This window comes from Haliotis rubra, unplaced genomic scaffold, assembly GCF_003918875.1.
Source record: "Haliotis rubra isolate DU_JTF1 unplaced genomic scaffold, ASM391887v1 Scf237, whole genome shotgun sequence".
NCBI classification, from domain to species: Eukaryota; Metazoa; Mollusca; class Gastropoda; order Lepetellida; family Haliotidae; genus Haliotis; species Haliotis rubra.
The window spans coordinates 682,814-709,597 of record NW_025766414.1 but is presented as its reverse complement, the minus strand read 5'-3'; the positions used below and the strand labels follow the sequence as shown (position 1 = coordinate 709,597).

Genomic DNA, 26,784 nt, shown 5'->3' with positions numbered 1-26,784 from the left:
GGAGGATTACATTGTTTTATATACTGTCAATCACCAAGGTAACATGTTTTATCTGTACATGTAAAACGTCATTAAGAGGCTTAACATACCCTATATCCTGTAGTGTGTGCAAGTGTTGAGATATTTTGTATTTCTTCAGGGTATTCAAACGCCAACGTCTGCAACTTGAAAGAGAAGCACGTAGTGCCGTATTTCAGTTTTCCAAGTATAATTGTTTGTGTGGAGTGTATATCACATCATATAATTACCAACAAGAAATAAAACCCCACTAATACCTTAAGGGCCCCGTTCCACTACGCGATCTTAGCGTTATGATCCAACGCCTGTGTTCACGAGTTACGATCACCTTAGCGTTAACGTCGCTTTGTGGTACGGGGCCGTGGGTGCCGTTGTACAAAACAACCTTATCGCTAAGACTACCTTAAGTCTATGTTAAGGTATGGGAGTTACGGTCACCTTAGCGCTAAGATAGCTTTTTACAACGGCACCCAGACCGCTAATAAGCCAATAGTGACTCTCTAATAAAACACAACACAAAACGCATGTAAAATCTTAAGGAATTTTATTATGAAATTAAGTTTGTATGTATATTCATATGTATATAGATATATATTATGAAAATTCAATAAATATCGCCTTTTCTTAGCCAGATGTGTTATCTCGCCAGTAGCGTAACAGGGAACAACGACAGGGATAAAGTCGGGCTCCGGAAAATACACTCATAGATCACTCAGTAAACAATTAGACGAGATTTATAACAGTGATAGGGGATGCAGTGATGATGGAAGTAAGATATTAACAACACTGGAATCTATATCTGACAAAAATCGCATTTACACATTATAACAGACATGAAATATATTATAGCGTATTTGCAATGTACACGGTTTCTGTCAAACAGCATTCACACCACGTATTATATCAACTTGTGCATATAACAAGCCAGAATCCAGACAATCTTTTGATACTGTTGATATTAATATTCTTTTCGGAAGAAATACTTTTGTTCAAATCACGGTTCGTTAAATTTCAAGTTTTGTTTTTGTTAGCTTATGCTTGACTTCAAACAAGCACACCAGGATAATTAAAACTCTGATATATGGTTATCAATAAAAGTACGTTCACTTGACCTAAATTCTCTTACTTACATACAAGGTAACAAAGAATTGTTTGCAGTCACACAGCAGTATAGTATGTAAACCGACGATTGGTCGGTCCCCTGATCAACAATTGTGGTTTGCGAATATTTTATCATTTGAATACTGACCTAGTTTTATGTGAAATCTCAAGGTCCTCGTGGCCCCAATACCACTGAGATTTCACCAACAGGTGCGGCATAGTGTTTCAATGGTTGTAGTCACGACATTCAAAGCAATGGCTTTTTGGCCTGGGAGAATTATTTTGATAAACATTTGCTAGTACTCGGGCAATACACTCTTGCCTCACCTTCCTTTGTTATCTGGTAGGGATTACGAGTCCCAGTTTTAGTCTTCCATTCATTCTGTCACACAACCACTATCATATAATGCGAATTGGACATGTGTATTAATCGTTCATCACTGACCTACTATCAACTTCGGGTGTTTCCGGATGATTCCGTCACGTCAAGCTCAAAATATGTTCAATATTCAGCATCATTGATTAATTTGTTTATCAAAATAAAGTTGCTTGCTGCGAAAATATTCAATATGCTAATTGATGATTGCGCACAGTCCGGAAAAGCCCGAGGTTGAGTTAACTGATGATGTGAGAAGCGCATGCGTAGATGGAGATGGATGAATTGCACACGTGATCTACAGCCAATCGGAAGACTGTTTGCACCTTCTTTGAATCGTACAAAAATAGTTCTTAAATATCACACATTCATGTCAATGCACAAAATAATGTCAATTACACAGGCGTTCTTTTGGAATGTGTCACGCTGTTTTGGTCAGATTTGCTCTTTTTATGTATTTCTTTAGAAACAGAGGAATATTTCACCGATGTAATCCAACTTCAGTGTAAGTCTCTTGAAATGTTTGAATGGATATCAGATGACGCTGATAAACATGTGCCAATGGATGATTGAAATTAATCACGAAATCAATGAAATATACCTCTTATCGGAAACATATCAACATCAGCATAACTGCAATGTACAACAAGAAAATATAATGTATTTTAAACATCTTCAAACAAAACAAGTGTCAATAAAAGAAATCAATTTCAGGCACAGTAATGGGAGGTGACATTAAACATCCTCCCCATATTTTAATAATGGCAGTATTAACATCAAAGAACGGGATCGACCAATATTAAAAATGGGGGTGTCAGGATGTACAGGGAAATGTATACGACACTGACTCCGTACACGTTTTGTAGACCTGATATCTAACAGTATCAAACAACTATCAAAACAAATGTATGAAAAATGTAATTAACATCTTCAGGTAACGTGGTGTTCATGCGGATGAAGTCTGGGTAACGAGTGTCAGGGACGCCATATATCAATGGGGGTGTAACAAGGGTGATGCGTGGAGGGGATGGGCAATGGGGTGCATTGAGGTGTCAGGTTTTATCTTGTACTGTACTGTTCTCACCCCCTTACTTGTTTTGAAACCATGTGAATAATATCAACCAAATTACAACGTTAACGTTTATCATGATTTCATCAGTAAACCATCATCAGCTCAAAGTATCCAAATGGCAGATATTAAATCTCATCAGTCTCATCCGGCCTGATTTGTCGTTAATGCGTTTCAGCTTTGAGGATAACAACAGCGTGGGCAGGTTTATTTCAACATATAAACATGAATAAATAGTCGTGAAATACCAGAGGTCATGCTTGATCAAAAATGACCAGATTTATACCATTGACACAAATCCAATTTGAACCCTACGCATATAAACGTTGAAGGTATTCACAGGTTAAAAATACCATTGTTCAAAATGTACACCATTGACAGTCAACTAGTAATGTTGCCATCAGTTTGCCAAACACTAAATCACCCCCGCAGGAGCGTGTAAGCAACAGTAATAAACACTGGATTTTCCAACAAGCAAAGTGACCTTTGGAGCTGTTGTATCTTACTGCTGGGTAAATGACGCCAATTTGGTCGGTGTGTAATTAGAGCAAAATTGTTGTAAATAACGCGTAATTATGCCGCTGCCTACTGCCGCCACAACAGCGTATTCTGAAATAAACACAAGTTCTGGCGCTGTAGCTACTTCCTAATCCATAATTGGTGCATCAGTATTGGAAGTTGTGAATGTGAAATGTTACATTAACGTAAGTGTCATTATGATATCAGCTATGTTGTTATGAAGGACTCGATATTGCACAATCGACAAGTAACTTCGCCTTCAGCATTCCTTCCATAAACAAGGTACTAATTAAAACAACTACACTGTAGATTGCATCTATGCTGTTTCAATCATTTGAATTCATTCATGTACTATTTCTACAAAGCCATTTCCTAGTAGGGATGGATAAAAATACTTCTGATATATTACTGATTGTCCCAACAATGGTTTGTTACTTGAAACAGATTGCTTAGGTTATTTTGAGCCGTTTCTATGACAACATCATTTAACTGTTACATAGAGCCGATAGGCAACAATGGTCAATGTGTTATTAAAAGTCCTATGAAAATGTATTTATCTCGTTCATAATGCGTCACAATTGTCAGCGAACGTAACGCTGGAATAACCTATACCAGGTGCGGTGGAATTCCTTTGTGGTAATTGTGAAGCCTTCACACGACAGAGAGTCGGCATGTAATTAAAATCCGCACTAATTTCCGATTCATGGTCATCACAGCTAATTACCATTGCTTGGGAAACACGATATGGACAATGCGGAAGGGAATCGAACTCGGCAAATTAGAACAAATTGGAGAAGAGCTATGTCATTTTCGCATCCTACACACAGTAATATTTACCCAGTGGGTTGGAAGGTTGGGCCTGGCTAAAGATCAACCATTTTCCTATCGATTAATGGAGCCGCACCCACGTGTCCATACTTGAAATAAAGGAGAGCGCTTACGAACACGTTAAACTAATAATTGAACTCTACGCTTGCTCGAGGAGAAATAGCTTCCCTACAGGGGAAGATGTCTTTCACTCTGTCAATTACTGATTTACACACTTTTAGATTTTTTTAAATCCAAGAAACATAAATAAGAGAACATGGAAGATCTCAGGAATCTGCGAAAAACATTAATGGTTTAAGTGCTAGTTTGCCGGCGCCTAAAATAGAAATAGACACTTCAAAAAGTGTTTCCAGGTAATAAAAACAGCTCGATTTCGGGTGAATGTCTATCAAAATTCAATCAAAGAGGAAAGTTCACGAAATGGACTAAACCAAAAAAATCTATTTATTTTACACAAACATACACCAGTATGGCCATCTAGAAATGTTCTTGAGTTTGTTGGTGAAGATCACAAATCATGTTTTGGAGACAACAAATCGAAACCTTTACACTTAGTTCGATTAATCGTTTTTTGGGGACAAATTCTATTTAGGAGGCCACTGCCCACGCACGGTTTTTAACAGTCAAGATGAGGAACACTATTTTATTACAAGCCAAAACATCAATCGAATATCTCTATTAAACGTATTGCTACGGAGGCAGATGGCATGTGTATTTCCCCTATAACGGGATCTTGTAGGGAGCTGCCATCCCAACCAGCAGACAATCAATATTACGGAAACTGGCCGTCATCTCTTAGCGCTAGCTATACTTTATGACAGCGATGCTCTAGTATTAGGATGGCCACTAGTGGTCTAGAACTATGGTGTGGTCATCGGGTTCTCTGGGTAAGCGTAGTCACCGAACTAATTGATATTGACCATGCTGGACGCTGGTCATTACCGAAGTCTGGCAGAATATTCTATTATATGCGCATGGGTACTATTGGGAAGAGAATTACTTTTAATCTTTGGGGATCTTCTTAAAAACACACTCGTCTTGCAGTATCTAAAAAGTCGTGGGTGTGTCAGAAGAACTTTCATTTAGACGCATTATTCTTAAATAACGAATCACATTTGATATTTCTGAATTAGATTTGACAAACAATGACTCCTTGGGACATGAAAACTGGTACGAACTGGCCAGCTCCATAAAGAACTGATAATGCTCAGGTTCTGAATATTGACTTTCATGCTAAAACTGAATTATATTCGCAAGGAATAAACTCCATTGGTTGGATAGTGTATGGTTCGATAGATCTAATTTCTCCTGATGGTTTTTATGAAATCTAATCATGCCATGGCATAGAATCAGGGGAAGAATGGTAACCGCGGTACTGGTCGAATCAATGATCTTTACGCAATAGACACCGAGAACTAGAATAAACACTAGGGAGGCTGAACGGCCAGAGAAGTCCCATGACAATCTGTAGCGGACAAAGTCATGACCCCAAATCCCTTGGCTTCCCGCGAACCTCAGTGTAACAGGACACACCTAGGACATGAGAAGGCTTGGCGTTTTACGTCACAAGGTAGACGCTGGCAGGATGGATCCAACGTTCCAAATCCTATAAACGGCGCTACAAGTTCGTTGTCAGATGGTAAACGATTTGGTCGCCAATACGCCAGCATGGTAAAGTGAATTCGTAATTCGTCGCCATGCTGATGGAGTGCCTTTCATCTCAGGAATTTTGTATGGTTTTTGTTAATCATGCAATTACTGACAATAGCACCATAAATTACAATCCGGGTATTTATAGCAGAATGGAAGCATATCGGCTTCTTAACGAACGAGACACGCTCGGCATTGTCGTGTAGCGGATGAGTGAGAGAATAGGTCGCTTTCACTGAATTACAAGCCACCTTATTGCATGTCTATTTGTAATAACTCTATCGATCCGGTATTGAATTTTGCGTAGGATTTGTTAAAGCAAATTTCCCTTCCTTTCGAGGACTCATCGAGCATATCAAACGAGAGTCGCTGAGTGGAGTTCTTAATAAGCGTAAATTTGCATGTTTCATTCGAGTAGGTCGCGTTTGGACAACACGTTCGATCATCAAGCCATGCCGTTCATCCTAAGTATCCTTCATCGGCTTACGAGTCACTATGAAAATTGTTTTGGGCCTTATCAACAAGCGCAATATTGAGGACCGTGTGTGTTTGGGCAAGAGTCTGGCAGTTATAGTCAATAAATTCGCATTTGCCGCCGTTTTAAGTCGTTGAGATTGTTGCGACGACGTCGACAAACCAATTAGAAGTTACTTCTTTACGTCTGACGTACAATGGCTATGTAAAGAAGTTAAGGTTGTTGTGTGGGTAATAGCATGTAGATATAGTCCTCGAAGAGTCATGCGTGCGACTTGGCAACATGATTAAGCTTTTACCTATGGTAGTCTACTAAAACGCCGGAACGACTTAAGACACGACAGGTTCTATATTAAAAGGGACATATCTTGTCTTGCAGTGAAATGTGTTATTAGATTCTGTGACCTTGGAGTTGTTTCAGGACGGTTTGTGCAGTACTTTCTGAATTTGTCCTTTAATTTGTCACAGTACGATGGAACCTAAGCCTGCGGGAATATAGTACTGGGAAGATTACTGGAAATTACAAACACTGATTAGTTTCGTTCGGAAGAATATTTAAAAAATACTGAATCCTAATAAGAAAATTTCGTATTGCTATGGGACGAACGATCGTTTTTCACCTTTCATCCTGAAACATTGTGTCTTTCTTCTTTGAGAAAAGTGAAGCTAATTATGTTTAATGAGAACTTAGTTCCACAGTCAGTAGACATGATTAGGCGCGACATTTTACTTCGTTACCAGAGCGTGGGGAAGTCTGGATAATAATCTTAAAAGAGTTCCAGGGCTGAAATTAGTACACTATATCAGATTAGAGATGAGCGGATATTGAGACATAGGTTTCTGTTCAAAGAAAATTAAAAAAACAAATATAACTTTGATGATCAAAGTAAATAACGTGCATGGTTTTACCGAATCAATATTTGTTAAGAAGCTTGAAAGCGTAGACTCTTTTGGCTTCATACACACTGGCATTGTTTCCAGCATATCAGAAATTGAAGAGAGTTAAAAACCGTGAGAAAAGTCTCTTGGCGGAAACCTTGCCCAGTATGCTCGAGATGGCTGTCCCTACCTCGAAATTGAATACAGTCTGTCGAGGACGTTTTTATAGCCCATCAGATTGCATGTTATTGATTTTGTGACCTTAATGACCTCGTGGCTTATCGGAATGTGGTTCTTCAGTGTATCAACACGAGGAAATAACACGTTGTTTCAAAATCCAAAGGTGAGCCAAAATTACTTGCACTAGCGTCCTGTTGTTATGCAAGACATTCGAGTTGGGCTGAAAGCCGGTTCAGCAGTTTGGAACAAATTTGATTAGACCACAACAAATACGGTAGTTAGTTTTTTAATTCTCCTCATTCCTTTTTTAGGTTGTGTATTTTTGACCAGGTATTGGTATCTTGTACTGTACAAAGACTAGAACACACCTCAGCACATAGGATAAGCCTTAAACACAATATGATTTAATCATTGATAATCCACCAGTTTAAGGGATATCAACAAATGAAGTGAGAATATATAAAAGTCTTCGGAATAAAGATAATAGTAAAATAATTCCTTATTTGTGGAATCATGTCCACTTTTTGTGGCCTTATACAACGACTCTAAGACGACACTTTAACAAAATAGTTTCGTTTTATTGAATAAAAGAATAGAATCAATAAATATATCCATCTGATTGGATTAGACACCAAGTTCAATGATAACAATAGTATAGGGGCACCAGATGTGAGCAGAGTTAGCTCCCTTCGGTCAGTGTCGTATACATTATTTTATAATGGAAATAAGTTATATGACCTGTATTTGTGAACATGTACTCATTGCTGAAAGAACGAGAGTCGAAGAGTTAGAACGACAGAAGTCATCATGATGGCAATACTACAAGGTAATCTAATAATTATCTTACAAACATGAGTATTGAAAATGTACAACAGTTGTCAGTTTCAAATATACACAACATTGGATCCTAACCCACTCTTATACACTGAAATGTAATCTGAAAATATGCTGAAAAAATAAATGACTTCTTTTGTCAATTATGACCCAGGCATATCAAAATGAGGTGATACTGATGGAATGATGGGAGATTGTATGATTAAAATTCTATTGATGAAAAGCGTAAGCTACAAACATGACTGAAATGCATGCATTTTGAAAGGCATTTCTAAATTCACATTTCCTCTAATATAACTGTGGCCCGTTCCCAGACAGACAAAAAGAATACTTACAATCGTCTTATCTGAAAATAACAATTGGTCAAAACAATATCCATCGATAAATGTACACTAGCGTATTTGAAAATAATCTGAACAATGATCTTCTTGTTTCAAAATAAAGGCTTTGTCCATTTTGAATTGAGTCCACATTGTGATGGAGGCCACATCGCAGCTCATCTGGCACCTCTTACCTTTATGCTGTGTAGTTCAAGTCATGAGTAACACGATAGAGTCTAGGTAAGGTATTGCTCCGTTTGATTTTTCACTAACATGATGCTCTCGCGTCATATTTTATACAAAACGCGATGCTCTTGTTAGATATTTTGTGGACCGTGAAGCTCCCTTGCAGTTTGTCTCCAGCACGTGATGATCTCATTTGATTTTCACAAAGAGGTACTCCAGCAGATTTGAAAAGGATTTATTTGGAAGAGTCACAATGTCGGATGAGCTTGTTCGGCCGATGGCACTGGCCGATCACTTAGATGATGATAGTTTAAACTTGTGTGACAGGAAAGTGGACGTTTTCTAGCTCATCGTCTTCCTGTAGTTCATGCGAATTGCCATTGTCTGAGACGTCAACATCGCCATCCAGGCCCTGCATGGGCTCAGTGTCCAGCTCGTTACATGACCGTGTTTTACCGGATGCACTGTTTACACTACTCATGTTGTCGTCTTCATCCTCATACTCAAGATCATTAAACTTACTCTCAACCCCCGTCTCCTCGAATGTGAACGGGCGATTTTCTCCACGCATTTCACAAATTACATTAGTAAGAGCCTTGATGTAATTCTTCGCTAAAGTCAGCGTTTCAATTTTCGACAGTTTCCGGTCAAGACGGACGTGAGGAATGACCTCCCGGAGTTCCCCGAATGCATCATTGAGACTATGCATCCTCATCCGTTCCCGTTCATTACTCTCAAGACGACGAAGGTTTCTTTCACGGGCACTCACTCCCTTTTTCCTCCGTGCTGCTTTGCGTGTGTTCCTCGGCTTCTTCTCCGCTATCTCCTCATTGGTAGAACTTCCGGAATCTGATGGCGAGCTGGGGTTGTCTCTCTTTGTGCCACGTTTGCGCATGTCAAAGTCCTGGTTCTTTAAGCTGGTTATGCCCCAAAGGGAATCTTCACTCGCTATATCGTCCGACATGCCTAATTCTATGTTCCTACTCATTTCCTCCGCTCGAGAACGCATAACCTGAAAAGATAGGAAATTCTACTTAGAATACGTTACACAGAAGGTCACAGGTCATCAGGTCCCTGAGTGGGTCACACACACACACACCATAACAAGGCATTGATAGAAATACATTGGCTGCGGTTACCATTACATGAACATTCATGGATTTAATAAAACGTCAACACGATTAACAGGGAAAGTCAAGGTCAAAGTAGCAAGTAAACTATGCGACCATTAGACATGATTAAAGGAGCGGCATATCTGTGCAAAATAATGATTGAAAAATTCCTCTGATAGCAGAAAAGGGAGGTAATGCAGTGGTTTCTATAGATTCTAAGCAAGATAGTTCATATTAAAGAAATATGGCGCTTTTAAGTCCAAAGGCATGTGAACGCTTTCGCACTCAAACCGGAGTTAATTTGGTTTTCAAACCAAGGTCCGCATAATTGGAAATGCCATGAGGCCGACAAGCAACTCATTACAACTTGAATTAGTTCTGAGTTTTTGTTCACCAAAAACTTTCTAACAATTCAGTGCCCGGGGCATTTGTTCCCAAAGTCTTATTTTTAATGACGATTCTCGCGTTCACACTCACAAACATATTTATAAGTCGCCATTGGTCTCTCAAATGTCCTTGCTCGAAGCCCTGGGGAATGAAGTACATGCCATTTCCAACTAGAATTGTAGGGTTTTTTAAGACGACATTGTTATTCAAGCTCCCCTCTCTCAGTGACGGTAACCAGTGGTAATTGCACTCCGCTGATATGTACAAGCCGTGAGAAATTGGACGAAATATAATTTTGAAAATAAAAGTAGTCATGTACATTATACCTCGACATGTGATGATTGACACCTGGTGTCTCAGCCGTGTAATTAACATTTTGCTGGAGTAAGGTTATGTCGTTAAATATCCATTGCATCAGAATCTACTTATTAGACACATATTCATTCAACAATCAGATATGAGAACATTTATGACATCCGTTGGTTGACAGAAATGTAAAGCCATACAATCATGCATGACATACAATCGTTGAGAGAAATGTACCAATTGTACATATGTACATATGTCTCATTTTTCTTGAAACAAATATCCCCCTCGACACATAAAGTCATGCATCTCATCGATCCTAGAGAGAAAAATATTCACATGAGACATGAAATCGTGCATTCGCGAATATTAAGGCCAGTAACAATCCAGCCCTAAAAGCGTAACTGAAATACTGTCTGTTCAATTTCGATGACATTTAACGTCAGTCAAGTCTGGCCTTTGAATTACACAATGCAAGCTATGGTATGACATTGCAAGATCCTTCAACCTCAAAAACAATGCAACGCAGCTGGTTTCTTTGAGAGTTGGCCGATTCTGATCCATCTGCTTCAAGTATAAGGATTGGGAAAAACAAATCGATTACCACGAATATAAAGCGGTGCGGCAGAGAGTTTAAATGTCACCGCCTACGCGAAGGCGTTTGTATGTTGTTCCAGACAACTCAGTGAATGGACACAGCCATCTACAAGCAAATGCCGCCAATCGTCTGGACTGACCATCGACTTGGACACGCTGACCGATCGACTGGGTGGCTCGTGTTGACTATCGAGCAACGGCCTACATTTTTATAGTGTTTCCCGATGGATTTGACGTCATGAAATGGGATGCGTTAACAGTGGAAAGCGTACCAGTTGTGTTTAATGCTTCAGCGGATCTGTATTAAAGATCCATACCATATGTATCAGATCAAATGATATCAAGTGATATCAAATGAGAACTGATATCAACTGATTAGAAGCATCATCAGAATATATGATCCCCAACATCGATCATAGAACTGCGACTGTCGAAATTCTACATGTGATACAAACTTAAAATAACCCTGAAGTTGATGTCGCTGTTTGTGCTTTGATATGGACAACAGATCCATTGAGAGATTTATGAAAACATTTCCTTTTCATAAAATCGATAACTGGAACAGATTACAAGAGCACTGTTGTTATAATTACGCAGTCGAACATCAGATACATTAACGAGATCTACTCTCTTATCACGCTTGGCATATCATACTCAGAGCTCTCGTAAACAATTTTCTCAATCACCATTAAAACCCCAGTTCACATTACTCTTTTTATTGGGTTATTCACAATCACAGACACATCAGTGGCCCTAAGATTTATCAAAACGCATCAGATAAATAAGCCAGTGATGTTATTAATACTCCAGTCCTATTTTTAATGGTCCATGCAAAGCTACATCCCTTCTGACTCTATCGTAATAGTGATCAGCTTTGACTGAAAGGCTCTGTTATTTTAACCTTGGAGTATCGGGCAATTAATCGAGAGCCGGCTCCATAAAAAGTCAGCGAGGCAGGTTGATAGGATTTAAAAGTCGTTTTGGAATATTCAAATAATAACTGTCCTTTGATGTTGCCAATGAAAAGATGTCAATGCATTGGTTCATGCTGTGGAAATAGCTTAGAGATCAGCCGTTGGCACAAAGACACTTTTTACACACTGTGACGGGCTGGTATTTATCAAGCAAGCCATAGAGGATACCTTTGACATTTGTGTTTGAACAGACTTCTTAATCAAGCGCTGCTAATGTGGACGAGTTATTACTGTGAGACTGTGATGCCGAAAACGCTACCGGCTCGGCACACCACTAACCTCTGCTTGTGATGAATGTAATTAGTGAGGGAATGGTGGTGGTTATTTGTGAGAAGTTGTTACGTTTCATGTGTCTGTAAATGTCCACGGAGGCGTAGCAATAAACACAAGGAATGGGCTGGGGAGGGGCGTGAGGGGTGGGGGGGAGGGATAGAAAACGCATGTCATGTGTACACACGTGTTACGTTGGTATGACTGAGTTTAGTTTTACGCCGCTTTTAGCAATATTCCAGCAATATCACGGCGGAAGACACCAAAAATGGGCTTCACACACTGTACCCATGTTAGGAATCGAACCCGGGTATTCGGCGTGACGAGCGAACTCTTTAACCACAAGGCTATCTGTTACTGCAGCACGTGTTGCGTCATGTAGTGTAACTGGATCTTCGTATAGTATGATACGTGCCTGTTACGATAAACATTACGTTATTTGTTACAGGTCACACACGTATTGTGTTATACGTAACTGTTACAGTAAGCATAACGACAAAGATGCTCAGGGTGAGTGAGTGAGTTCAGTTTTACGCCGCTTTTAGCAATATTCGAGCAATATCACGGCGGGGGACACCAGAAATGGGCTTCACACATTGTACCCATGTTGGGAATCGAACCCGGCTCTTCATTACCACTAGGCTACCCCACCGCCCCAAGAGGCTTAAATGGAAAGTTCCATATATACCCATATCAGAATAACACACAATTCAATTACCTAAAACATATTTGCAAATGGACACCATTAATGAGAAACACCTACAATAACGCCCTTCACATTGTCACAGCCTTCATCAGACAGTTGATGGCATGATGCCGTAGATCGATGTCACTCATTTGGTTGTCTGTTCCAGATTCCATGATTTACAGGCCGCCGTAATATATATATATTATAATATTATCGACTTTCGACAAGTAACAAGACAAACAGACAAGACATATAGACAAACGACCAACCTACGAATACAATACTCTTAAAGACAGCATTACTCTGACGTAAGACGAGGAGGTCGGGCAACAAACCCCTCCGCGGCAACTGATAATGAAACAAACAGTTCCATTTTCTTTTGACAAAAGGTGTAAGAAAAGTCCTCTCTCAGCTGCAATCGATCGTCTCTGGAACAAGCTCGATTTCCATTCAGTCAACGACTTTAATTTGTCTTAGTTCAACATCTAGAGTATTTCTCTCCAAATAAGCTGGTATTTCGTGGACAAGACCTCTGTAATCTCTCCACAATGCCGCCATAGGGAATAAGCAGGGGATGTCAAGTTTGGCCTGAACCTTGACATTTCTGTGCGAGCAGTTTACATTCGTGATGAATGGTAATTGGCCACCGATCAGAATAAAATCAAATTGAGAACGTCTAACCTGAAATACACATGTCATCTCCAGCTAAGAATGGCGTGGCATTTAAAGCCCGGAAAGTGCCTTGCTGATAACACACACACACACGTGATTGTTACAAGGTGTCTTCGCTGTCGGTGTATCAGTGTATCTCTGTATCTATATTCCCACAATCCAGCCCCAGATGATACAACCATCTTGTATCCATTTATATAACTACCCATCCCCAAATAATACACCCATATTGTATCCATTTATATAACTACCCATCCCCAAATAATACATCTATCGTGTATCAGTTTATGCAACTACCCATCCCCAAATAATACACCCATAATGTATCCATTTATCCAACTACCCATCCCCAAATAATACATCCATCGTGCATCAGTTTATGCAACCACCCATCCCATAAATAATACATCCATCGTGTATCAGTTTATGCAACTACCCATCCCCAAATAATACACCCATAATGTATCCATTTATCCAACTACCCATCCCCAAATAATACATCCATCGTGTATCAGTTTATGCAACTACCCATCCCCAAATAATACACCCATATTGTATCCATTTATCCAACTACCCATCCCCAAATAATACATCCATTTTGTATCCATTTATCCAACTACCCATCCCCAAATAATACATCCATTTTGTATCCATTTATCCAACTACCCATCCCCAAATAATAGATCCATCGTGTATCAGTTTATGCAACTACCAATCCCAAAATAATAAACCCATAATGTATCCATTTATCCAACTTCCCATCCCCAAATAATACATCCATCGTGTATCAGTTTATGCAACTACCCATCCCCGAATAATACACCCATATTGTATCCATTTATCCAACTACCCATCCCCAAATAATACATCCATTTTGTATCCATTTATCCAACTACCCATCCCCAAATAATAGATCCATCGTGTATCAGTTTATGCAACTACCCATCCCAAAATAATAAACCCATAATGTATCCATTTATCCAACTTCCCATCCCCAAATAATACATCCATCGTGTATCAGTTTATGCAACTACCCATCCCAAAATAATAAACCCATAATGTATCCATTTATCCAACTTCCCATCCCCAAATAATACATCCATCGTGTATCAGTTTATGCAACTACCCATCCCCAAATAATACACCCATAATGTATCCATTTATCCAACTTCCCATCCCCAAATAATACATCCATCGTGTATCAGTTTATCCAACTACCCATCCCCAAATAATACATCCATTTTGTATCCATTTATCCAACTACCCATTCCCAAATAATACATCCATTTTGTATCCATTTATCCAACTACCCATCCCCAAATAATACATCCATTTTGTATCCATTTATCCAACTACCCATCCCCAAATAATAGTTATCCATCTTGTATCCATTTATCCAACTACCCATCCTACCCCCTCTCCATAATACATCCATAATGTATCCATTTATCCAACTACCCATCCCCAAATAATGCAGTTATCATCTATCCATTTATCCAACTACCCCTCTCCAAATAATACATCCATTTTGTATCCATCTATCCAACTACCCATCCCCAAATAATGCAGTTATCATCTACCCATTTATCAAACTACCCCTCTCCAAATAATACATCCATCTTGTATCCATTTATCCAACTACCCATCCCCAAATAATACATCCATTTTGTATCCATTTATCCAACTACCCATCCCGAAATAATGCAGTTATCATCTATCCATTTATCCAACTACCCCTCTTCATATAATACAGCCACCATCTGACCATTTATCTATCCATCATTACTAGTCCCGACACACACCTAACTTTCCACCTATCTGTTCCTCCTTACATCTGTTCACCAATCAATCTACCCCTCAACCCATCCTATTCCTCTATCTACCCATCCAACATTCCTTCCTCAAACCTTCAATGCATTTGACTAGTATGATTGTACATACTTGATAATGGAATGCTTGAAACGTTAATTTCATCATTTCAGCTATCAATTTATACCTTACATTTCGCGAACAGTTCTTAAATGTCAAAGCATTTAACGAAATGAAGTTCAAACATCATTATGTCATCGCTAATATGTACCTGCTTACATATTTGCAAACATTTGCTTGTCGTCAAATCAACGGAGCACATGACTAGAGCGGAGGGCCATCATTGCCCTTTAAACATTTGCTGAACTTAAACCGTAGATTCATTACCCCATTCAACACAACGGATATTGTGTTGTAACCCAGTTTCATATTTCAAGTTGACACTAATAACATACAGGATACTAATAACGCCAAGACACTAATAACATATATTGGTTAATTATTCAATTACTCATTTCGGCCCTTCTAACTGTAACAAAAGTAATGGGCCACATGGAGATGTCAGTACATTCATCAAACACAGGGTGAGTGAGTTGGGTTTAACACAGCTTTGATCATCAGAACAGACATGAATCTTCAGTCACGTCTGCAGTCCATCGTTTATAAGTTGCTGCTGCTGCTGCATCAATATTATTTGCATCATTGTGCACAACCATGTCCGAAAATTTTGGGCCTTAATCAAGAACGAAGTCTTGACATTCATTTTATGACACATCAGTGGTCAACGCCAGAGAAACATGTTGTCTCTATTATCCAACGAAACATGTTCCATTAGGCGTAAATAATACTTAAAGTAATATGAATGGATCAGTGATGACACCAGGTGCTCAGGAAAATCAGAAATCACATTGATGATGTAACAGAAACAAGCTTTGAGGACTGCGACAAAAGGGTCATTTCGCTCGGTGGTTCATCACGTGACTCCAGGCGCTATCGCAATCTGCGACCAGGTCACATCTGTGTACCCTCAAGCTGAGAGTAAGTTGGTCGCACGTGTCAATAAACCACGACATTTATCTTCAACTTATCAACACCTTTACAGTTGCATAGCAATCTTTCGTTTGTGTGCACAAAATATTTCTCAGTCGGAATGATCTCAAAACGTATAAAATAGAGTCTTGCACCTTTTGTCACTAGCGGGGACGTCAACGACGTTCAACGAGGATGATGAGCCCTGAACTAGTAAGACGATTCCTTCGGGCGTCTCATACCGTATTTATACAGCTCTAGGAACCATCGTTGCAGACAGAATCCATTAGCTGAAGCACGCCTTACGGCATCAACAGCAGAGGATAAGCGAATAGTGTTCCTTCGCAGTGCCATCGAGAAGTTCGACCATTAGTAAACCTCGTCCTTTAGCAGTTTTCATCTTCATTGGGGTCACCGAAGGTCGGTAGACTTAGGAGAACCGGCTGTCAATAATTCCGCCCAAATCAGATTACCACCGATCATCCAAAATAGATACATTTCTAAAAATAAACGGCGATTTTATCCTTCGTTATAGGCCTTCTATGGGGACGGCTCGAGTTGGTTTACTGGTTACCCATTGCAGATTAGTTAGAATTGGTCGTTGCCTCATAAGTACTGGAATTTGGTAACTACATGAATAGAGAAGTTATAACCAAACCTCGACAATCCGGACCAGGTTTGCTAGGAAACCACTTCTTCAAGAATAGTGTTGCTGTGAACTGTATACGGATAGTACATCAAGTCGTTATCATTAATCGCTTATCTAAACCTGGTTAAATCAAACCGGTTCTCTTCGTCTTGACAGAGTTTCGTTATTTATAATCTGGGTATCAGGGATGTTGACTATATTGGTGTGTAGGTTAACGGAACGGTCTGTTCATAATTGAGACGCTTTTATCTCTAGATAGATCATTAACGGAATTACATTGATTCATAATAAGAATCTGAATCTTAATTTTGAACAGGGTAGGCAGAATGCCATAACGCTTAATATACCTTAATTTCGCCGTGACCTGCATGTATATTCTGCTCTATCAGATATAATGACGATAATTTTACATCGTATAATATCACCGTGAAATATACATATTGTATTAACTGTATATGACTATTGCTAATGTGTTTCGATAATTGATTGACCATTAACGAATAATTGTCGGGATTCGACACTTTGAATATGAACCTGTGATAATCGACAAATGTGGGTCAGGGTACTTTAGGCCATAGAATACCACAGAGATTTGTCCTGTTCAAACAATATTATTTGCGTCAATCATGTTTATATTTGTGTGCCGTGAAGATCAGACTTCACAGACTGTTTACTTGTTGTCAAATGTGTATGTCCTTCTGATTCCACAGTATTTACTGGTTCTTAAAATATGGCTTAACACAAAACCATCCGACAAAGCTAAGCATTCAGTATGTGTTCCAGTTCATAATATAGACCAGATCTCGGTTTGAAAGGTATATCTTGCACTAATACAATGCTCAAATACAACAGCTTGCCTTCTACAAAATAATGGCCTACATACATACACAATGTTTCTTATAGATCGTGAGAACCGTAAAAACTGTTTGAACAGCCGTGATAACTTATATCGTCGAATGTATGTCAATTGTGAGTTTGAGTATTTATTGACTTCAGATTGTCAATATATTGTAAGACAAAATAGATACTTAACATTTGAATGAATGTGTTATCTATATTCATAAACGCTATTTGTATATGTTGTTTATATGCGAATTAATTATTAACTCATTGAAACCGCATGATGATCACAGGGGAACAGCAATAATAAAATGTCAAGTTGTAAAACTGTTTTGTTACAAATCAAATGACATTTGTCATTTTATTCCAATATTCTAAATATCCCTTCAACGTATTTCCGATTTTGCATTACAATAAATATATAGATGTGCGTATGATAAAAAGTACAAGCATAATATTTTAAATATAATTCTCGAACCTTATCAGCTATGTACAACTGGATGTTAACACAAACTCCCCACAACAAGGCATACAGGCGGTGAATGACAGCCGCTTCACTGACAGCAATATACAATGCAGATATCAAGCGACATCGCGTAATATTTCAATACAATAGCAATCAAGGGATACATTACCTTTCCAGGGCGACAGACCTGTTGACAGGTAGGTAGATTAATGAAATATGCCCGTATGTAGGTAAAGCCAACATACACCTGTTCGCTCTCAGCTTGGCCTCGCACCTACTGCACGGACTTAGTAATAGACTTTCCACCTGTACGCTCAGGATTGATCTGGCTCAACTGCTGAGTGACAGCTATGTATATTTGTTGTCGATTGCAAAAGTGAAATTGACATGCGTGTTGATTTCAGTCCCCAGGTGCTTTTGCAGGCTGCACCGAGACATTTACACGACAGACAATAATACGTTAATATTAGTACACTATCTTACTGTATAATTTGTTGATATTTCGAAAAATCAATTTCTTTGACTACAACCATTTTTTTTCAAAAGATAGAGATATTTTAGCTATTGAAATGTTCATAACATATCAATCATCTTATTAATGCATGTGAGTATATATGTTCTCGAAAATATAATACAGAAATCCTTTTAAAATACGGATAATGTTAGGAAAGAGACAAAGGGAAATTTCTGGCAAAGAGATCTAGTTCCTGAATGCCCGTTGGACACAACCAGGCAAACAGTCATCAATTTCCACTTCTCTGGTACATTATGTATGCAGGGGCACTTCCAAAACTTCTGATCATAAAAAGTATGGATGACCTGTCAGCCACTATGTAAATGTCCCAAGGGTTGAAACCGTATCAGTGTTAGACTGATGTAAACGGGGCTGTGACTGCTACAACGTGAACATCAGTGACTTGGCACCGATGATGCATTGACCTGGCACTCATGATGCATTGACCTGGCACTCGTGCTGCAGTGACCTGGCACTCATGATGCAGTGTAAGGGAGAAGCACTGTACTGGTAGACCTGTCAAAGCGCTGGGAGATGATGATGCAAATCAAACGTGTAATGCGTGTTTGTACATTGCTGACAGTGAAATGTATTCCCCGTCAACAGACTTGTTATGCACTATGGATGTGGAACCTTTCACTTGATATGCACCCAGTTTGCACCCTTGCAACTACCTAACTTCTGATATACAGATTCTCTGAAGCGTAAACGTCAAAATCCATTTGTTTGTGACATTTATGTGTACATTGCAAAACACGTGTCAAAAGCCAGTATGTAATGCTGTTTCATATCATGGTATATCATGAACCAGGGAGTCTAGTGGTTGTATATATCACCAGTGTAAGAAGGCGAGCATAATGGAAATTAATATATTTCACAAGAGTGTACGATTTCAGGAGACAGATGAACTTGGCCAGTATATGATGACATGTTGCCTTGGAAACCAATGATGGCAAGCAGGATTCAGAAGTCTGGTGCCTTGTCTTTCAAAATAGTCAGATAATAAGCGGGGCATTTAACTAAGCTGAATATTTCAGCAGCCCTCCCTGATGCCTCGGTCAGAGGGTATGGGCAGATGATCAACGGCTCAATTCATTGCCTTGTACATTTCACCAGTGCCATCAGATGCTTAACAGTCAGTACGGTAAGAATTTCAATGATTCAGTAATTAACTTGTACATTTCAGTAGGCCGATTCGATCTCATCAGTTAGTACGGTCACTGTCTCAATCAATCCATCAATCGACCTGTGTTCATTTAATTCAGTCCATGTCCATGATCACATTCGTAATCAATATATGCTCGTCCAGATTCGTTATCAATAAACATCAGAAGCTAGGTCATGGCCAGGTCCAGTCTTTCACTCTGCAACGACGCCGGTGCAACCGCTTACTTCTGAATCACGTCGACGTCAAACATCTACATTTTTCAGTAGGAATAACACGAATTCAGCCTGTCTGCTCCCTTGTCAAAATGCAATGTGTGACTGACAATTAGCGTGTCTTAATGCACTCGGAAATGACCTTTAACTAATCACGCTTAGGCAATAGATCTAGATACGAGGCAAACTGGCAGGACTGGGATGGTAAACGTGCTTGTTTGCACCGACATGCAAATATATGTAAATATGACTATTCGACGTATACCACATACGTCAATCACATCTTCTTCATGTCTGCAATACGTCGTACATACGTATACGTACTAATGGTATACACTCGTACAAAAGAATTTTCGAGAGATGATATTTTTTCATTTTATGTGTAACTGATATATATAAACTTTGCATATGACATCGCTTAAATAGTTGCTGTGTCAGCTGTATTTGACGGGGGTGTATGACAAACAAGCGCGAGTGTCAAAAATGTCGTCATAAATATTTGTCCAGACATATGTAACGTAAACATTTCATTTTTTCGATATCAATTCTGATACACGACAGTCATTTTACTGAAACACGACACCATTCGTCTAAAGGGAACAACGTGTATTTTTATTTCCAAAATACGTCCAGACATAATAATGGTAAACTAGCAAATTTATGGCCCACAGACCAAAATATGTCCAATTAATACAAATATAACGGGGTGTTTTGCCCACACATTCTAGAAATGACGTCCACAGCTGTCAGTGCGAGGATATCTTGTCAATCTTCCTAACGGTGAATTTTCGACAGCTGTAGGAAATATTGTACATTACAACCTGTCCATCAAGTGAGGCTCGGCCACAGAACAGTCGGTGCAAAACAAACAGTTGTCGAAGCACCAGCGCAAACAATGACATGGTGCCCCAAAGCGGTTGAAACGCCGTTAAGCCCTTGGTATATAACGGGATATATACGAATGTGTGCTGAGCGCAGGTGCGCGGTATTGGCAGATCCCAGAATTATATGTGCCTCTATTGCTCGCAGTTCAAGATGTGCATACAGTTTCATGGTCCATACAGCTAATATCGACATCTGTGGTATCTTGTACATTGCAAATAACCCAATTTCTATCAATATTACATATGTGTCAGTATAGCTGGTCACACTGACCTAGTTCTGTTCCAGTTTTCAAGGAATGCCATCTTAAAACCTAAGATACCATCGGTTGTTCTCCAGAAACCGAATTCTTGCTAGAAACATTCCCAAGAGAACACATGTGCGACTCGTTTAATAAACAGATTCTGACAAGCATGTCGGTCAGGATGCTATCCTTTAAAGTTTTCACAACATCCGTCAAATGTTTTGAGGAACGAAGGTAAACAATCTTGGAATGGTTTCCGTTCTTCTGTGAAATGAGCTGCATTATACATCGCATAGGTTCCGGAGAAACGTGACTAAACTTCTTGCGTGTTGTCACAGGGTTAGCAAAAACTAATCCTTGAAACCGGAGAAGCGAGAAAGCGATTGCTAACGATTACCACCAGCTCATGTTCTAACCTATGTAGGTCAGGGAGACATACATTTTTAGATATAGTCTCCATATTAGCCTATTTTGACCACAGATGCAATCTACATGAAATTGACATGCGAGATGCTTTTGGTGTTCCATGCATTTAAACGCAATTTGTGCCATGGCTGTGGGATTGACATGCGAGGGACAGATGGTTTACACGCTGACATTAGATTGTGCTTCAACTATGACGAAAGAGGGAGTAATCGGTGTGTTTTTGAAACTTAACAACCTCAGCTCAGTCGCATGGCTTGTAAATAGCCACAAAGTTGTCCATTAGTGTGTTATTGATTTCGATCTCTGAAACAGCTCAATGTTATAAAACCGTATAAAGAGACAACTATTTATATCTCACAAACAAAACACTCAAGGGCTGGCGCACAAATGGTTCATAAATATAGTATTAGGGGAAACACTATAACGATATAATTTCGATTGAATCAGAGTACTTATTATTAATATCCACATGTCTGAGTTAAAGTTTTGATGTTTAAAAGATCATATATTCATATCAAATACTTCTGGACAACACTGTTCCCTGTTTACGCATGACACAGAACAGTTTAGAAAGTTGGGACAGGTCACTACGATATATTTCCAATCGTCGAATCAATAATAACACGCACGCTGTAGAAATTACTGTTATACACAATAATATAATCATAATATGACTTTCATGTGGTATATCCGAAGGTTACATGGGATATTCATATCAGAATGTAATTATCACTAACGACCGAAATTGGCACGAGTTGAATGTGGGAGAGCAGAGTTAAGCGTTCACGAGGGCAGCTGTGAGGAGTTAATTTGTTCTGTAGTTCAATCCTTCTCGTCATGTGGGACTTAAGCAGCGTGTGTTTAGTCCTCGAAACCGAAAGTACAAGTCTAGTACTACCGCCCTTGCGTGTGCAAACAGTTCTGTTGCATCATCAATTTCTAAAGCAGGGAACTCGTGTGTTAAGTCCATACATACACAAATATAATGTTTTTGCAACAGTGAACGAAACACGGAGCTAAAGCCGCTATGCCACGAAAGCTGAAAAATTGCTGATTCAGCGTTTCGAGAATTTTACTCGTTAATGTAATGTGAAGATGTATTTACATTGACAGATCACGCGGTGGTAAATAAAAACATTGAAATAGATATGGCTCGAGATGCAGTAATTCTATCCTCGATCTATTTGCTGTCTTAGTTCTGACCCAGGCTACCAGGTAGTGCATGTTCATTATGATACAGGATGACAGGTGCATACATTTCATGCAAGGGGTCGTGTGTGTTGTCGCTGTTGCTGCTTTACAGCCTGGTGATTGTATCCACTTTCCTTCCCGGCGCGACATGTTGATGAAACAAAGCGTGCCCATTGCAATCACATTTCATATTTCTACGCTCAACCCATGGGGATTTCTGTGATAACTGCCGGATCAATTTCGATGTAAACAACACCATTGCGGGTTTGACAGGAGACTCGAGTAGGCTGGACTGGGATCATTTCGACAAACAAGCTGTGGAATTTTGACAGATAATCAGTGGAAACCTTGGTCATAAAACGCTGGACAGCTTTGGAATCGATAAGGATGCGGAAAAATACCTGATCAATAACAATTAAGAAACCAACGGCAATTCTAGGCCAAGGTATGCACACAAGGGGTTGCTGTCGGATATACTGAAATATTAAATCTGCTACCAATGTGTCACTGTCCTATGCAATAACTGAAGCAAGAATTAATGTCAAACCATAGCCACGGGTTCTAGTTCTCTCTGAGATCACACGCGTACACACACCAGTAATACACACAGTGAGATAGTGTGTGAAGAGGGAGTAAAGCTATCGGGCCATTGCACGGTACATTTACAAGGTATAGCAGTACAAGGCAGATTGACGGCTTGACCTTGTGTGTGGAGGGGGAGAAGAGCTGTTGGGCCCTTGAACGGTACATTTACAAGGTATTACAGTATTAGACAGGTTGACGGTCTGAACTTGTGTGTGATGGGAGAGAAGAGCTGTTTGGCCCTTGGACGGTACATTTACAAGGTATTACAGTATTAGACAGGTTGACGGTCTGAACTTGTGTGTGAAGGGGGAGAAGAGCTGTTGGGCCCTTGAACGGTACATTTACAAGGTACAACAGTATTAGACAGGTTGACGGTCTGAACTTGTGTGTGATGGGAGAGTCGAACTGTTGGGCCCTTGAACGGTACATTTACAAGGTATTACAGTATTAGACAGGTTGACGGTCTGAACTTGTGTGTGGAGGGGAGAAGAGCTGTTGGGCCCTTGAACGGTACATTTACAAGGTACAACAGTATTAGACAGGTTGACGGTCTGAACTTGTGTGTGATGTGAGAGAAGGGAGATTTACAAGAACTGGTATTGGGCCTTGAACTGTAGGTCCCTTGAACGAACAGTACATTTACAAAAGGTTTACAATTAGACAGGTTGACGGTCTGAACTTGTGTTAGACAGGTTGAGATGTTGGGTCTGAACGGTACATTTACAAGTGTGATAGACTGGGACGGAGAAGAGCTGTTGGGCCCTTGGACGGTACATTTACAAGGTACAACAGTATTAGACAGGTTGACGGTCTGAACTTGTGTGTGATGGGAGAGAAGAGCTGTTGGGCCCTTGGACGGTACACTTACAAGGTACAACGGTATTAGACAGATTGACGGCTTGAACTGGTGTGTGAAGGGAGAGAGGGGCTGTAGGTCCATTATACGGTACAATTACTAGGTATAACAGTACATGACATGTAGATGGCTTCAACTGGTGTGTGACGGTCAAGCTGAGGATTACACTAACAAATCAAGACGAAGATAAATAGTGTCGCTCACATTGTCTCAGCTTTGATACAAACAATTCATAGGCCCTCAACGGGTGCTCCAAATATTCCTACTGTCTCGGGGGCGGTATATGTAACACATGAGAAGTCAAGATATTCGCTGTACCATCCCACATCTTCACCTGGTCCCCGGTACAAGCCACGTGCCTCTTGCACATGTTTTCTAGTGACAGTGGATATACATTCGAGGCAAACCATGAATGGGAAATAAATAATTCAAAAGGAAACAATCCTGGCATCTGATATCAGATTATGCGTTACATTATTCCTCTGACAATGTCACACAATTCTGGTATTTCATTTGGTTTAATAACCATAGTTATTGCATGGACATATATTACACAACTTCGCTGTATGACTTGAGGTCACATCGATAGTGGTTACTCGCCTTCACCAGATGCAAACACTCTCAGTTACATACGGAATATATTGCTATGAATGTGACATTTGTCTAATAAAACAGAACGAAGGCTCCTGCGCGAACCTGATCAATACATCATTAATACAGTCCAAGAGACAGAAGTTGTTAGAATGTATTTATAGCTAGGCTAATCCAGCTGCTGTCAGTTTGGACGATTGGACATAGCACCTGTCAAAGACAATATACTCGGTGTGTGTAAAGATCCTCGCCGCGCGACTGTCTTCAGCCGAAAGCATTACAGTTAATATTCGGAAAGGAATCACGGAAATATACTGCTATTTTGTGGATATGAGATGCCATTTAATTGCTAGCACGTTGCAGTGAAATCTACAAGGGTTGTATATAGCATGTCAATGACTGACAAGCACGGTGTTGTCTATGACCGGCCTTTAATGACCCCTTGCGCGATCTTATGTCATTAGCCTGGGGCAGTGGTGCCTGTTCGAGACTAAAGTGTGTCATCGAGTCACAGACAAGCTACATGGAGGCTTGCATATGTGTATTTCACTTCATTGCTCTCAGCACCATGTTAATATCACACTAATAGTTTGTCAATTACACATCGATAGCTGTAGACAGGGATCTTTCATGCGAGAGGTTAATCATTAAGTGAACGAGCATGTGTAAGAGAAACCCATGGCATGAGTGAAACCGCTTCATTTTGACATCTCTTCACTTTATGCAAACTAAATAAAACCGTAAAAGTCATGAGTAAGCAAGTTTCTCGCTAGACACATAAGCGTATGAATGGAGTGTTTTTCAGTTACGATTGATGCATATTTAAGAAAACCAGATATGGACGATCAGCTGTCAATGAAGATAACAGTAAAGACGTGTAAAGAAACTGTAACATAATACGAAAGCGTTGACATGTGCTGACAGTAAATCATGTATATATCAGCGTATTAATTGCTTCGAGAGTCACTCATGTGCATTGCGGTTTGACAAGCCACATGTCGCTTGTCAGGCAACGATATAGCTTACCTCTGGTTTATGAAAGTCAAATGTCCACTCGGTATCCTTGACCAGCGCTTGGTATTCCTGATATTTGGGGAAGCCAGAGTTACTAGTGATGGTTCGCACTGCCTCGTCTTCCCTGCGTTCACAGCAGTGTAAGCCTCGGATTCAACGCCACTCACATATCCCGTTAATACGCGGCTTTTGCCCGTGTTATTTTAATAATCGATCTCTCTGTTTCGATAAGCCAATCGCATGTCCCGTTCGCCGTGACGTCAAATCTGTAAGGCTGATAGCAGCTCGAGTTAGCTACGTTAGAACAGGAATTATGTCACACCGATTGAGAAGGACCATTTTGGAGAGAAACAACAGGTTGCCTCATTCCGAACAATACGGCCGGCCTCAGCCAATCACAGAGCTTATGACGTAGCGACGCCGTATCTCCCCCTCCCACAAAATGTTTATCATAAGCTGCGCGTCGGTGTGAGCGCTGAGCTAAATCGAAACGGAATCACTCTCTAGCTTCATTCACACTACTTTGGCCGTTGGGACTTTTCAGACCGAGATTATACTGCGAAGGACGAGGAGAGTGGTGACACCACTCCCCCAGTCTCACCCCCTCCTGCCCACGCTGTCCAATCGATCGATACTGACTTATTCGATGAGTGATCTCCACGACAAGTGAATTCACCCCTTCCTCTTGTAGAGATGTAAAGTCTCCGTAACATAAAATAGTTGTGTTATTCGCGTCTACAAGCAAACAATCCGTACAGAAATAGCGCACTGCCGTCCACATTGTTAATTAGAGATATAAACACAATAACCCTGCAGCAACCTACGCTGGATTAGACTCAGTGAAATAATAATCTCTCGTCTAGAATAG

General features: G+C 39.9%; 1 protein-coding gene across 3 annotated transcripts in view; it reads right to left on the bottom strand.

The window, feature by feature from the left end:
- Window positions 1-545: 545 nt before the first annotated feature.
- LOC124278447 (neurogenic differentiation factor 6-B-like) overlaps window positions 546-26,784 on the bottom strand; it is a 53,518-nt gene continuing 27,279 nt past the window's right edge. Inside the window, exons 1-2 of one of the 3 annotated variants that reach the window (XM_046714150.1) lie at window positions 25,929-26,248; window positions 546-9,446 (exon numbers count right to left, since the gene is read on the bottom strand). In XM_046714150.1, coding sequence (XP_046570106.1) covers window positions 8,745-9,443 — 699 coding nt within the window. In that variant the 5' untranslated portion in view covers window positions 9,444-9,446; window positions 25,929-26,248 and the 3' untranslated portion in view covers window positions 546-8,744. Of the gene's footprint in view, window positions 9,447-18,402; window positions 18,522-25,928; window positions 26,249-26,784 lie in introns of those variants that run through there. The other 2 variants (XM_046714151.1, XM_046714149.1) reach the window with 2 other exon arrangements.